This window comes from Etheostoma cragini, chromosome 7, assembly GCF_013103735.1.
Source record: "Etheostoma cragini isolate CJK2018 chromosome 7, CSU_Ecrag_1.0, whole genome shotgun sequence".
Taxonomy (NCBI): domain Eukaryota; kingdom Metazoa; phylum Chordata; class Actinopteri; order Perciformes; family Percidae; genus Etheostoma; species Etheostoma cragini.
The window spans coordinates 6,514,584-6,530,996 of record NC_048413.1 but is presented as its reverse complement, the minus strand read 5'-3'; the positions used below and the strand labels follow the sequence as shown (position 1 = coordinate 6,530,996).

Sequence of the window (16,413 nt, the reverse complement as noted above, 5' to 3'; positions counted from 1 at the left end):
TTACTATCTTAGCCTGAGGGGGTGCATGCCCCCCCGTTCCAGAGCTCTCCCTGTCTACTGCATCACTAGCTATGGTTCTCATATTTGGAAATGGTTACACACAGAACACAGTAAACAGTTTAAAGAAGCCATGGCCTCAATGCACAATATAACCTGACATTCTGGCAGTAAGATGAAGCACCAACAAGCAAATGATAGGTGAGAACCCTCCCCCCCCCCCAGCTGGTGGTGACTTCTCTATTTTCTCTCCTAAAGCCTCCATATCTGTCAAGTGGCGAGTAAATCCGCCTTAATGTTCGGGCTTTAGGAAGTTTGACGTGTCAGAGAATTGACGGATTTAGAGTTCTGCTACCAAGAGGACCTCTTCATGTTCTCACGTTGTATTGTACTTGCATGCAAAATGAACTTTTTAGAATTATACGTTAGCTACAACTCAGCAGAAAGAGAAACGACATCAGAAAGAGAAAGCCAAGAGTGAATTAAAACTTCATGAAATCTTTTTTTATCTAGTCATCTTGCCAGCACACAATATGCTTGTCTTTGTGTTTTAGACAAAAAAGAAATTACTGCCACAGTCTATGGATTCTAGTGCCACCATTCTTAGTCGTTGTTTCTCTTCATTCTCAAACACTCAGCAGACAGGCGATTAGAACTGAAGCACCGATGCAGAAAGGAACAGAGGACTGAGAGAATCACATAAAATAAAAATAAAATAAAAAGTAAAGCTCGGGAGCTGGGGGGTATTCTTGTGTGACTGCAATATCTTCACACCCTGCAGTCCCTAATGCCAATAAACCCCAATCCTCTAGAAGAAATAACGATTAGTCTGACTAATGATTAACCTGAAACCTTCAGATCCTACAAGCCTAAAACATTTGTCTGTATGTGTAAGGCTCTGTATATGTAAATCCAATACAAAAATATATATATTGCAATAGTAACTTTAGCCCTATTTGCACTTATCAGGGGACATAATGCTTTAGGAACTGTCACACCAGGAATTCACAGCCTTTTTTATAGATTGTTGCGTCCCAAAATGCCTGACGTTGCGGGAGCTTTTGTAGAAAAAATTGCGATAAAAGCTGCGATGGTTTTGTTGCAATGAAGTTGCGAGAGACAGAAAAAGTTGTGATTTTTGTTTTTATAGTTCTTTAAGAATAAAAAGGAAACTTGTTTTGGGGAGAATAAAACTACTCTAGGTTGAGTTTTCCTAGTAACCTTACCAAAAAGGCTACAATATGAAACATGTACAATATGAAAATGGCTGGTGAATTGAACACAAAAAATAATTTATTATTACATTAAATGAATCAAATTTGAACATGTCTGTCAGGCTTGTTGATCTTTCCATTGTTAGTTAGTTTCCTATCCTGGGCTGGGACACATTCATACGGTTTGATAAAGGACTTCTTGGATTAATATATGATAACAAGAGTAGCTGTCCTCAATTTAGATCTCCAGTTTTTCCTGCATCCTCCGTGTGTGTGTGTGTGTGTGTTTGTGTGTATGTGTATGGGGGGAACTGAGCAGCCCCTCCCACTGCAAAAGCCGACAGGATAGAAACAACAGAAGCTTTCAGCGACTTTATAGTGGAAACGTTACATCGTACATTGTTGTTAAATGTATACAGGTTGGCAGGACGGTCTAACATCTTTTCGGTCTATCGCTATACGTTTTGATTGTAAATGTGACATGTTGGAGTCACACACGTCAAACAAGGGACTGAATATGGCAACGTACGTGTGACGACAACCCGTTCTCACTCCCGCTTGGTCATTGGCTCCCAGAGTGGCATACTGATCCTGGGACTGCTGGGATTGGTTGAAGTTGTTGGAAACTCTGGTTATTGGTCAAAGGAGAAACACTGGAATGTATTTTTGGCGTTACTATAAAAAGATCACAAAACACTGATGTATGAAACCGCCAATTAGATAAATTTGCTTATTATTCCAAAATGCCGGAACAACATTCCGTATTGTTCCGGCCCACTGCAACCCCTGGTTACTGCTCATGGATGTATAATTATTTTTACTGCTGCATCTCTTCCCAATATCCCAAACGACGCCCTGATCACAGAACACGCATGTTTTCATCACGCGCTGAGAAATGTGTGCCGTCAAAAAAGAAATTTGCATTAACTCGTTTTATTGAAGTTCATCTTGACAGCCCTAATTGTCACACAACCTCTGTATTTGGGGAAATATGGTAGGTATTAGAGAGTCTTTACGTGACGGATTATAGACATGGCACATTTGCATGTGATTAAGATCAGAGACAACCTTTGCATTATTTCAAATTACTAGAGGTCCCCAGGTAATACTATTCCTGTGCGAATAGGGATTTCGTGCATTTTCTTTATTTTGTTTTATCTGTATCCATCGAAGAGTGCGTGTCTTTGAAGAGAGTCCAGAAGCTTGTTGAATGAAATTAAATTGATGAATTTTTTCACAGCCCTCCCCAGTGAGTACCCCAAAGTGGGTTTTTAGTGGGTTTCTAATAAAGTCAAAAAAGGTGTTTTTTTTTACACCACCTACATGAAAATGGAACTTTACTTTGATTAAGATCTATCTTATATTCTCTGTCAAATGTAGAGGTGTGTTAAAGTGCTTCTCATTAACCATCCAGCAAATAGAATAGAAGTTACTTCACCCAAACATCAAACTCAGACTGGAAGGGAAAAAAGCTTTCATATATTAATGTCAGCCTGTCCCAAAATGTTCTTTTCATTTATGTCTAAAACCACGATGTATCTGAACATTAGCATTTGTATTATGGAATAAATGTCCTTGTTTCATGTTTTACCCAAATGCCCTGGATGCTGCACTTTTACCCTTTGTACAGATTGTAGGAATGTAACAAAACATCTGATTCAACCTTTTATTTGACTCTGAAGGTGATGGAGTAAACTTACAGGCTGCAGGTCGTTCATGCTGATCGGAAGCTCTCTCAGAATCAGCAGCAGGTCGAGCTGCGTGTTCAGGCAGGGGATGTTGCACATCTGTAGCAGGGGGAAGGGGTGAGTGTAATAGGCTTTGCGTATACAGACGAGAGTGCAATTATCACATCATCACACAGCCTATTTCCATGTGATTATTCATAGTTATCCAAAAAAGCAGCGCTGCAGGGAGATAAAGTCGTTAGATGGTATTGTTCTCACACACTCAAGTTCTTTGGCGAGATTTCCTCAGGCAAAGGTAAAGTGCTGCAGGCCTGTCGACAGGCTGATTTAACAGAGAAACTGAAGGCTTGACACCTCGAAACGATTGGCTGAGCTGCCTAGTCGACCTTTGGGTCGGTGCTAACCTCTAATAAATCATTCCACATTGTCAGTCTGTCTCGTTCATGCTCAGATACCGTCTTCCAAAAGCCAAAGGGCACTTGGTCTGACGGATTGTTACAGAGAGATATTAGGATTGGTGTTAGGAATCAAAACCATGTAATAATTGGACTATTTCTTTTTTTCTGAGAAGCGATAATTAACAAAACAACAACAGAATGGCATTCTACATATTCTCGGGCACCGTGCCCGTCTTATCACACTTTCTGACACATTGAAAATGTAAGGTTAACAGATCACACTAATTTCATGCCAAGGAAAAAAAAAAATCTCCTTGGCTAAAAGTGTGTTCACACGTTAGTCACAGAGTTTAAAGGAGTCACATTCTCAGTAATATTGCTGACTTTAACTCGGATCCGTAATCAGAAAATCCCATGAGATTTAAAAAGGAAAGCTCTTGCACAGCACAGGATTTAAGTTGCTAGAGAAAACATGACAGGCATAATTTAAGAATTCCAAATTGTATTTTTATTTTTCCTCCTCCCTGTAGTGCCATTTATCAATCTAGATCAGAGATCTTCAACAGGGAGAATGGGACCCCTAGGGGATCCTCAGAGCCAATGCAGGGCGGACGTTTTTTGTTTTTTTTAAATGAAAAAGTCAAAATATGGATCAACATATTAAGAAATATAAATTCCCACTGCTTATTGGCCTATAGGTAAGGTAGTCTCTAAGGCCATCCACAGATTCATTTCGTCCACAGATTTAACACAGTTAAATTCACTGTGCCACATGTGTGTTTGACATGATTTATAACATCATACCAAAAATCATTAGGCTCTTTTAATAGCTTAGTATTTTCTGCAAAAAAAGATATGTATGTAGATGCATAAAGGCGTCAGGCCACCCAACACGTTTTTGTAGGCCCGGTTTAACATGCAACTTCAATTTAAACAAATCATGTAGTAGGGGGTACCTGCTCTATCTCTCCTTCAGTTAAGAGGTCCTCTGGACTAATGGATTAGTTGATTTAATCAACAAATCTGTAAAACTATGTTTCTCTACAAAGAATCACGCAAAAGCGACACTTTAAATCTTGTTTTACCAGACTTTAAATGTGCCTTCAGGATGTTAAAACCTGGATGTTAAACTCCTAATTGCATCAGACAAAAGACTTATCTCTGTACTGGTGTTATAAGATCTTAGTGATGCATTTGATAACATTGACCATCACATCCTATTACAGAGATTGGAACATTTAATTGGCATTTAAGGAACTGCTCCAAGCTGGTTTAAGTCTTATTTATCAGATCAATCTCAGTTTGTACATGTTAACAATGAATCCTCTATGCACGCTAAAGTTAGTTATGGAGTCCCACAAGGATCTGTGCTTGGTCCAATCCTGTTCACTTTATACATGCTTCCTTTAGACAATATTATCAGGAAACTCTCCATAAAATCCAATAAAGAATCTTGGAGTTATCTTTGATCAGGACATGTTTTCACCTACGTAATAATGCAAAAATCCGGAATATCATTTTTTTATCATATCATTTTTTTCCATAAAGCAACAACAGTTATCTCATTGCTCTTTTATGAAAAGCACATTGAGATAACTATTGTTGTGATTTAGTAAATAAAATTGAATTGAATTGAAACATGTGCTCACAAGTTTCTTGGAAATAAGTCATTTTTAAAATGTATTTGAAAAAAAAGACTAAAGTCTGAAGACTGAAGAAATCAAAAAAGAAATCAAAAAGTTGAATTTTTTAAAGACTTTTTCCCTTTATTATAGTGACAGTGGATAGACAAGACCTCTGATCCCAACAGCTCTGTGTGAGTTTCCCAGTGTTTGAGATATCCGCTGTACAGATGTCTGCCTTCTCTCGGATATATTGGAACCAGATGGCACTTGGCTTGTGATGCTCAAAACCCTCAAAAAATACATTTGAAAAACTCGACAGCAATGTCACTTTCCAGAAATCAAGACCCGGTTGAGATATTTTAGTCTGAACCAAAGTGGCGGATCAACCAACAGCTCGACTGTCAGACCAGCATTGCAAATATTAGAAGAGCCGTGCCTGGCTAAAAAGCACTAAGGCAAAGCCCTAGCAGACATGTTGGTAACACGCATGTAAGGAACCACACATTCCGGGACAGAGAACAGCTGAGATTGACAATGTGTCATGTGGAGGACACTTAAAATGTGGAAATAATTATGTTAAAAATTGTGAAACTGTGATGATTCATTAAGAATGTGTCAGCCCTTTCATTTTCTTTAATAATTGAATGGGTTTTAGGGGGAGAATATTTTACAGAATGACAAAAAATTGCATGAGTGAGCATTCACCTCTAATCTTAGGAGTTTCAAATAATTGCTATTTCTGCTTCTATTAAGTGCAATATTTAAATGCCTGTTGTAGTTGGTAGCAGTAGAGAAAGCTAATTATGTTGTCTATTTAGTGGCATTCAGGCTGACTGTCTCCTACATATGAAATCCTAATGACTGGTGTCAATTATTCCAGCAAGGCATTGTGGGCTGTCTATTTCCCTTTCTGCAGCTTTTAACGAACCACACACAGGCCAGAGATCTGCCCGGAATGCTGGAAGGTGATAACTAGAAGGGTAAGAGCTTGTCATGACACCCCCCCATTGTGTGAATGAGGCAGGTGAATGTTGAGTCAACAAGCCCTTCCTAAAGAAAGTGCAACACGAGCAGAAGCTCTGCGTTAGTTTGGCTCATGTTATCACGAGTCAAATTCAAAGGAAATTCATTCTGGTAATTATATTTCTAGTTAATATGGGGAACTAAAAAGAATGTGGTACCTCCATCATGTACTGATCCACAATATGTAGCTCTGTCACAGGTCCCTTGTAGGATTTGTACATTTCCACATCATCCAACGTAGGGACGTACCTTGAACATTAAAAAACAAACATGACCTTATCACTTTCTTGTTAGATGGCATAGTAATTTAAAAAAAATCATTATAATTGCAATGAGTCCTCTACTCAAACAACGGCTCCCTTTCAAAAGTCTGTAGTCTCGGTTGAACATTATCTTTAATATCACAATCCAAATCCTATCGGAGGTGGGTAAGATTCATGGAAAATAGATGGAAAACTGCTTTTTAATTAAGGATTTGAAAATCCCTCGTCACTCCTGCTGATTAATGGGGCCAAGCAGGTGGACATCAGGAATGTCTCTAAATGCTCAGAAGATCCAATTATTTTAGAACATTTTAGTTCTAATGGAAAGTAGTAAAAATCGCCTTAATAGCAGGGAGGGAAAACTAAATGTCAATCATCCCTTCAATTGTTGATATACTGCACGATCGCCCAAGCCTAGTCTAAAAAATTTAGCTCATTCTCTATGAAGTTTCATTACTTGCGTGCTACGTTAAAAATACATATATAGCCTCATTAATAAAAATAAACAGAGTTCTTTTTTTACGTATTTGAAAAGCTACATGTGTTATTTTATAATCCAAAACCCATAAAGTCCTTATGTATCCATAGAAACTACTATAACAAAATTCTAACCCCAACCGGCCCGTCAGCCACCACCTCCCAAGAGCCTGGGTCTGACCGAGGTTTCTGCCTAAAAGGAAGTTTTTCCTCGCCACTGTGGCACTGTTGCTTGCTCTGGAGGAGACTACTAGAACTGTTGGGTCCTTGTAAATTCTGGGGTGTGGTCTATCTGTATAGTGTCTTGAGATAACTCTTGTTATGAATTGATACTATAAATAAAATTGAATTGAATTGAATTGAATTAGAAAAAAAAGAAGAATAAACATACCTGTAAAAAAATGTAAAGATGCATGTGGCCATTTTTCTTTCACACATGCTTTCCCACAAAATTGCCTGTTAAATTACAGTAAACTACTGGCAGCTACTTGAAACTGTTATTTTACGATAACCGTTTAGTACTGTAAAAATATTACAGTATTGTGCTGAATGGAAAATAAACATTACAGTATCATACTGTCAGCTCTTTGGTTGCAGTTAGACTGTTATTTTACAGTTCCTACAGTATTCTCCATTTACTTTAAGATTCCAGATGAAAACTAATTCTTCATTTTTTTGTTATTGTGTCCTCAACCTCAAAGAAAAACACTGATGTGTAGGCCTATTTTTAATTTCATTTCATTTTTGATTTTGCTGAGATGAACTATAAAATGCACTGAAGATCGAGTGTGATTTAAAGTTAACTGAAAAAGAAAAGAAAATACTATATTGTGCCATGAGATTCTAGGTAGCTTGCTATAAAATAAAAAAATACAGATTTTTACTGCAAGATTTTACAGGAGCTAATTATTTTGTTCCTCAAAGACATCAGAATTTACAGTGTGCAACTGTATTAATGGACACTACTGTGCAAAATATCCAATGTGTTTACAGCAATTAGACCTTTGCCTCTTTATGTTATGCAGGTTCTTTAGCTCCCTCCCTTGGACTGATGCCATTACATTGATTTCCAGTGGCCCAGAATAAAGCGAGTGATTAAAAGCCAAGTTGTATCTGATGGTCCTTGTCTCGTCAGCTTCTATAAATGGGAACAGCCATTTACTGGCTCACACTGGATTTGAACCTCGCTCATCTTAAATTGTCCTTCCTCCGTCTGTCATTTTAGTGCGTTATGACCTCAAACCAAAGCCTTTCACTTTTTCATGAGCCAGGCTGCCACTGGAGTAGCACCGACCATTAATATTGCAGCACCTGTTGGGAATGGGTCTTTCAAAATTGTATTTCTCAGGCCTACACCGCAGCACATTAAAATATGTGTTATTATGTTTTCATCGAATAAATAAAATCTTCCATCCAGTACATTAAATCACTCTGGCCTTTCAGGAGGTCAGCATTCAGAGCAACTGAGTAAACTGCAGTTAAGAGCCAGGAAGCATTTTACCCATTTCCAGTTGACAAATTCCCAAAGGGATGTCAATAGTTTCCATCTTCGCAAATAACCAGAGATAAAAGTTTTATTAGTAAGCTGCTGTGGTAAAAAGGTTCTGGCATCTGATCTTTAGTTTTTGAAAAAAAGATTTGCATAAACCCTGTCTGCATCACATTAACTGGCAGTGGTTTCACATTGTCCTGATTGTACCATGCACTTGTATCTGTAGTTGATGATTAGCTAAGCTGCTAGATTTCCAAGATCTTCTTCCCTGCCAGTGAAAACACACATCATCCACCCATAAATTCAGGAGTAAAAAGCCATTCACCTCTCGGCTTCACCTGTGACAGAATCAGGAATGAATACAAATCTGTGTTTTTGGCACAAAGTCATACCTCCTCAGAGAGGTGATGTGCTCATCAGACAGGCCTCCGTCTTCCTCATTAACGATGAACAGTTTGTCCTTCAACTCGCCCGGTTTCACAGGAAAACTTTTGAGGAAAATGTCTGAAAGAACAATAGATCAAAAAAAGTCAACACACTCAATGGTACAGTACATGAAAGCTTTTCTCTTGACAGATAGTCTTCTTATCCTGCGATGAAATGACTCAAAAAGCATTCTTTTTGCTTAATTACTTTCCCCCAAATGCCTAAGGGAAATGCACAAATTTGCATTCTATCAAATCTGATGTGATTTTTTTTTGGGGGGGGGAGTAGAAAATGCCTATGCATAATTCACGAGCTGTGAGAAACAGTCATTAGGAGCCAGCTTCAGGAATTTCAGACATCTATGGATACTCTTATTAAAGTGTGAGGTTGGCAGCTAACTTGTGACCCACGTGGGTGTTTAACCCTCCAGCCAATCATTTCTTAAAACACAGGTGAGATGCTTGAGACGGAGTCGGAAACTCAGGCATTGGTTTGGAAGTCAGGTCCCATTCTCTTTTTATTAAAGTGGGAGGTTGGCAACTAACTTGTGATCACATTTGTATTTCTGGCACAGAAACATTTGATTTCAAATGCTAAAAACTACTGCGTAAGACATGCAAAAGGAATACTTTGACATTTTGTGAAAGTTTTCTAGTCCATCAGAGGATTGACATCATTGTCTGATTTATATGAAGCTATAGGCAGCTCTTGGTGGCCATTACTTTTCCGTATCATAATATGATGCCGCAGCCATTGGTTAGTTAGCTTAGCATAAAGACAGAAATGGAAAAACAGCTCGCTAGCTCTGTCCAAAGATAACAAAAAAGGCATACTAGTTTGTGATGCTTTTTTTTTTAGGTCCCCTTAAGTTGTTTTATTCACCATTTTATTTAATTGTGAAAGTATTCTCTTGTCTTTAAGGACTCCCTCAAAAACGAGATTCTACATCTCAAGGGGTTAATCCTAATAATGTATTTTAATTCCCTACACATCTAAACCATTTCATCTGTTCAAAAACCCAAATGTGAAAATGACAGCTGCTGGCCAAGCCAAGAAATAGGTCTAGCGTGAACTTCTGGGAACTTGGTGTTTTTACACATTGGTTTTTGTACAGATCTAAACTCAATTTTGTTACTTTTGATGAAAGTTGAAGCAGGCTTTAGACGCAAAAGTAGAGCGGGGTGAAACAATCACTGAAGCAACTGGTATTCACATTAACATATTAAATTATATTATACATTATATTATCCTGTCTAGCTAAGGTGGACCACACATGCACGCAATTTATTCTTTATCAACCTATTTATTTTGTATTTACTTTCATAGCATACAAGCTCTAAATGCAACAAATATATCATCTTGTGTTATTAGAGTACAAACACACCTTATAAATCTAGTGTTAATGATACATGATTGTGGAGTATTATAATAAAATGTTTTATTAAGTTCAGATCAAATTACATGGTAAATAATAATTTTTGCGGGCTTAATGTCTACACTTATTTTTCATTATATGGCTGTGAAGTTGGCATTCAATTTCATACTAGGTAACATTAAAAAGGTCTTAAAAAGTTTTTTTCAAAACTTATTTCGAAGAAACCTGGGGGTACTCTGCTTTAAACAGAGCCAGGTTTCCACTCTTTATGCTAAGCTAAGCTATGTAGCTGCATGAAAGCTGAAAAAAAGCAGATCATTTGTTTCCCAAGATGTCAAACTATTCCTTTAACTGTCCATAATGGTTGAGTTCCAACATTTCCCATTCAAAATAGCAGTCAGATTTTTCTATTCCTAAATCCAAATAATTAACTGATTGAATATCTACTCATGACAAAGTAAATAAAATAATCATGTTGAATGTTAAGTAGTTTGGAGGTACAAAGCTGTAATCAACACGTCTCTAAGTCCTTGACATTTAAGACCCGAGTCAGTAATTCCCTCACCAGGACAAACAGGCTTTTGTGTCACATTTTCAAATGAGGGATCACAACATGAAATATTAAAAAAAATAATGTTGAGTGCTACCAGTGTCCTTGGGAGTCAGAGTTAGTAGTCTGGCCTAAAATTAAAATAAACATTGCAAATCAAGCCCTTTGTGGCTTGACACTTAGACAAACTGGGCCTTGCCCTGGCTAATTAGAGTATGGAGATGGAGAGCGTCTCCCACTGGGTGCACCAAGCCACAGGTGGACTTTTAATTAGCAGAGCGACATTTCCAGTTGTTAAATAGTCGGCAGGCACAGGGGCTCTGAAGGTAAATAACCACATTAGTCAGACGCACATTCTAAAGAGAAATCTGCTAGGATCATTCAAAAGCACAATGGGTCTCGCCCAGCGGTGGAAATATTCATTCAAGTACTGGACTTTAGTACACCATGTACATTAGAATGGAGTATTTACATGTTATGCTACTTACAATTTCTACTGCACAACTTGGAAGAGGGCAAATATTAAGTTTTTTTAACTCACTTCACATATTTATGAAAACTATATTTGCTAGTTTACAAGTTGAATAATGTATATATACTGTAAATATATATATGTATGTGTATAGTATATATATAAATATATAATATGTTACTGAAACATATGTTAAAAAACAATATGTGTTCACTAGTTGAATAATATGCATATTTTATTACATATTATATGTTTAAATATATACTATACTGTAAATGTTACTAAATAACTATGTATGTTTGCTAGTTGAATAATATACTGTTTGTATTTTGTTGCATACTATATATATATATATATATATATATATATATATATATATATAAATATATATATATATATATATATATATATATATATATATATATATATATATATATATATATATATATATATATTTATATATAAATATAAATATGTATTATGTACTAATTTACTAGTTGAATAATATGCACATTTTATTACATATTATTTACATATAATTTTATGTTAGGCTATATATGTTACTAAAAAAACAATGAATGTTTATTAGTTGAATATATGCATATTTTATTACATATTATCTATATAATTAAATGTTATATGTTTATGTTACTAAAAAACAATGTATGTTTACTAGTTGAATAATATGCATATTTGATTGCATGTTATATGTATAATTATATATTATACGTTTATGTTACTAAAAAACAATTTACGTTTAGTAGTTGAATATATGCATATTTTACTGCATATTGTATACAGTATATAATTATATATTACATATGTTAGTAAATTAACAATGTATAGACTAGCACATAAAAGAATCCCTCTTATTTCTCCCTTGTGAGTCACCAGAGGAGTGTGGCGGTCTGGATCTGCAGAGACCCTGTTTTCCTGCTTTCTGCCTGTAAGTTCTTATTTTTCTGATTTTGGGCACACGTGGGGGTGCAACCCACCAGCCAATAACAGGTTAAGCAACCCGTTCTTATTCCCTGGCTCTGTCACAGCGCTCATACCGACACACACACACACACACACACACACACATATACACCAACCAGATAAAGCTCTGCATACACGCAAAATCCAGTAGGGTGGCACCTACCCACAGAGGTGAGGGTACTGTTACGGCACCCTCAGGTGCATGTATTGATTGTGCTTAAAATGAGATGCAAAGCAGACATCCCTGCTGGGTATTGGATGGCTGGGGGAGGTCCCACCCAGATCCCGGAGGAGGGCGCCGATTGGTGACGGGCCAATCAAGATGTGCCATTGAAGTCTGCCACCGTTTAAAAGGCCAGGTTGATTGCACCTGATGAGGAGAGCTGCTGATCCTGAATGGTTTGGATGAGAGTGTGAGGAAGTGGGCCAGGGCTGGGAGATAAAAACTGATGTCCTTCGTGCATTTACAGGTTTTACTTAGTGTAGAGACATTAGGTGCAGCAGGGGTGCTGTGATAATTGCTCTCTTGGAGCTCTTTTTGTCCCATTACATGTTTGATTCCCACAGGACCCATCAGCTAATTTTTCCTTTAGCACACTGTTGTTCTGTTTACCTAATTCTGATCTGATTCTCACCCCTAGCTATGGGACATATAGTACATTTACTTAAAGGAGCTTAATAAAAAAAGGGGGTGTGCCGGTGACTCTGACATATTGCTGACTTTGTCAAAAGTAACTGATTTGAACATTGTGGTTGCATGCAGAGAAGAGCTGCCATTAACGTTTCAAATGTGGGTATTTCTTTTAAAGAATGCAATAAAAAAATCCATACAAGCTACAAACTTGTCAAAAGCCTTGGATTCCTGGAGAGCCCTTAAAATGCTATTGATCATCGCCAAATTGTCCCATAGATTCTCAATGCAGCTCACCCACAAGGATCGAGCTGATTACCAGAGGAAACCACTCTAAAACCGCAGTACGACAATAACACAACCACCTGCTCAAGCTGTCTATCTCCATCTGCCTCACGGTGTAACTGCAAGTAACAAAATGTTGTTAACGTCGCAGTAAGAGTTCCAGCTTTGTGCCTGACGCTAATCAACAGTTCCTTCGTTAATTATTGATCACCTACTTGTGATATCATGTGCTCGAGGTGGAGTCTGGCTGTCTGCTGAGCTGTTGCTGTCTTTGTAAAAAAAAAAGAAAAGAAAGAAACAATGCAGAGATTTGACATGCACACCGGCTCCCGGTGTAATGAAATCAGATGAAAAATAGGGGGGAAGAGAATGAGAAATGAGCTGAATAAATAGCACATATTTAGGCAAGTTTGTGGTGATAACCATGCAAATGTGTGTGTGTGTGTGTATGTATGTGTGGGGGGGTAGAAAGTAGTCCTAATATCATGTTTTTTATATATGGCTTTGGGATCTGAATCCTGAGGTGAAAACAGGCAGTTATCCCCTTTCAGTGCCTCCAGGAGTTTGCGAAGTCGCGATCGTGCCAATTCACACAAATTTGACCAATCGCCTTGACTTTGGTGCGATTTGCAATTTTGACAAATTACCGCAATTTTCTTCACAACTTGGACCAACAACTTGAGTTTCCCGAGCCTTAAATCAATCCCAGCAGTCCCACGTGTCAGACTTTGTATCGGTATGAGACTCTGGGAACCAATGAGCAAGCGGGAGGGAGAACAGGTTGACATCACACGTACAGTACGTTCCCACATTCATTTTCTTTTTTTAAAAAAACGTGTGTGACTCCAACATCTCACACTTACCATCAAAACGTACAGCAAAAGACCAAAAACATGTCACACCGTCCTGCCAACCTGTATACATTTAACAAAAATGTACACTGTAACGTTTTTTTACTTCAACTCTCAGAGCCCTAAGGCCATTTTTACAGTGCATTGTCCGTCTGGATTTATTTTATAATAACTTGTAAAACATCAACCCTGTTGTCTACAGCCAAGATATGAACATCATTCTTTTCAGGACAAACTGGGTTAGTAGAATATGTGGGTTGCAGTGAGGTCACTTGAATGTTAAAAATGGTTGTAGGGCCTTAAAGACAAATAAATAAATAAAACGGAACATGAATCTTCCAGATATGTATTGATATCACAGACAGATAAGTAATAAATAAGCCATTTTCTTCTCTAAAACACTTCTCATATGTCTTGGGAGTCACACTGTGAAGAAATAATTATTATAACGTATACAGTTGACCAAATACATAAGTTTTTTCAAAGAAAGTCAAGACACTTTTGCCCTCATGACATTTACTTATGCCAATAATCAACATAATAATGACGTATGTATTGATATTACACCCACAGCAATGCTACACAAGCCATTGTGTGTCTAAAACAGTTTGCCTATTGGCCTTCCATACAAGTGGATGACGTTGTCTCCCATATATGGGCATGCATCCCATATATGGAATCCTTGACTTCTGCACACAAAGGGGAGACAGCGCTAGCGGCATAATTGAGCAAAAACGCGATGAATTATGGACACAATGGATAAATCTTGGATGTAACAATTTTGACGACCCAGAAAAAGGCTCGAAGTTCCAGCCTTGATAGAAAAGCACCTGTAGAGGCTAGAGAGACCCCGAAAAGACATCCGTATCCGCTAACTCGTTAGCTTTTAGTTGCAACCATCGGTAAGTCGCTACCATGTGTGGTTATTAAATTAATAAACTATGAATCAGACGTGCTGTTTTTACTACGCCACGCTCTTTATTGTAAGTCAAAGACAAGTTAAAGTCCTATAAGTCCTTTGTCAAACCGTGTGTGTGTCCCAGCCCAGGACAGGAAACTAACTAACAATGTAAAGGTCAACAATCCACTGTCAGACATGTTTATATTTGATTCATTCAATAAATTATTATTATTTTTTGTCTAAAATCCACCAGCCTTTTTCATATTCCACCAACATTTGCAGCATGCTGAGCCTTTTTGGTAAAGTTACATGGAAAACTCAGCAGGAGAAGTTGTAGCTACTATTCTTAAAGAACTTTACAAAAAACTTAATTGCAACAAAACCATCGCAACTTTTATCATCATTTTTTACAAAAGCTCCCGCAACATCAGGCATTTTGGGCCGCAACAATCTCTCTCAAAAAGTCTGTGAATTCCTTTTGAACTTTGGTCTGATTCTGTTTAGTGTTTTAACCCTTGTGTTGTCCTCTCGTCCCTTTTTAGACTTTTTTTTTAGTTTTCACTATCACCACCTTACTAGTTTTACACTACTTTTTGGAATTCAAGGTCAATAATCCTCATTTATGTAGAATGATTCCTGATATTTGAGTTTAAAAAGCAGAATTATTCAGATCAGAGGAATGAAAGTGCTCAGTTGTTTATGCAAAGAGCGTTGAATGGAATCCAATCCATTTTTTGTGGTAATTTGGTTAAAAAGAAACCCACATCTCAGATGTAGACATTTTTTAAAGGGGTCAAATTGACCCGAGGACAACAGGAAGGTAAAAAAGCTTGATTGTCTTTGAATTGTTTGTAGTAAAATTGTAAAACTACAGTGGTCTAATGTTATGTAAGTTAATTTACTTAAGTACCGTACTTCAAAAATAGGAACTTGAGTATTAGCATTTTGTACTACTTTATACTTGTTCAAATTAGCTTCACTTTGACCAGCTATTGCTATAAATGCATCTGGAATAATAATCCAATAACATGTGTTATAGTATTATCTGGATTATGGAAACTTTACTTTTGAGAGTGTAATTACACTTTGCTGATACTGAACACTTTTACTTGTAAGGGAGTAGTTTTGCATGACCCCAGTCCTCCCTGACTTCCAGATTCTACTACATACATACAAAGCCCTCTACGCACCCCCCACTTTACCTTTCTGCCCTACTCCACTGATACACCCCATCCAGAGTCCTCCGCTCAGCTGATGCCATAATTGTCCTACATCCACGTGCAAAAAAAGCTGGATTGTGCAACAAGGCCTGCTTGGTTCAAATTGGGAATTATTGTGAAATTTAAAAAAGAATATGTTCACCTGATTTAGTCTGTGACTGGGATGTTTTGTACACACAGCAGTATGAACTGATAAGAGATCACAAGGTTTAACTATGGATCAGCTGATTTAAATACTTCATCTTACTGTACTGTGTGAACAGTGAACTTCGTTTAATATTGGATGTGGCGTTTTCTTTTGCAGGGTGCGAATGTTCCACCAGAACAAGTTCCTTCCTGAGACTACTGAGCAGAGCCACCGTCACTGCATCCGATGCTCAGCCCAGGGGGGTTGTGATTGGTTGTCATTTCTTTCCTATCTTTGAATGTATGTGTGGTACAGCCAGACCTTGATCTGTGGAGATAAAGCTGGCAGTGTGAGGCTACTCACTCCCAAAGCACAGTGCTCCACACTGTCAGCATTCAAAAAGGCCCTCAAACCCCC

At 37.6% G+C, this 16,413-nt stretch overlaps 1 protein-coding gene across 1 annotated transcript in view; it reads right to left on the bottom strand.

Annotated features, from left to right (window-relative positions):
- Positions 1–16,413, bottom strand: part of LOC117947918 (protein diaphanous homolog 1) — a 42,362-nt gene that overhangs the window by 14,338 nt on the left and 11,611 nt on the right. Inside the window, exons 9-11 of the mRNA XM_034877283.1 lie at positions 8,570–8,681; positions 6,104–6,194; positions 2,912–2,998 (exon numbers count right to left, since the gene is read on the bottom strand). Of these exons, the coding sequence (XP_034733174.1) occupies positions 2,912–2,998; positions 6,104–6,194; positions 8,570–8,681 (290 nt within the window). The remainder of the gene's footprint in view (positions 1–2,911; positions 2,999–6,103; positions 6,195–8,569; positions 8,682–16,413) is intronic.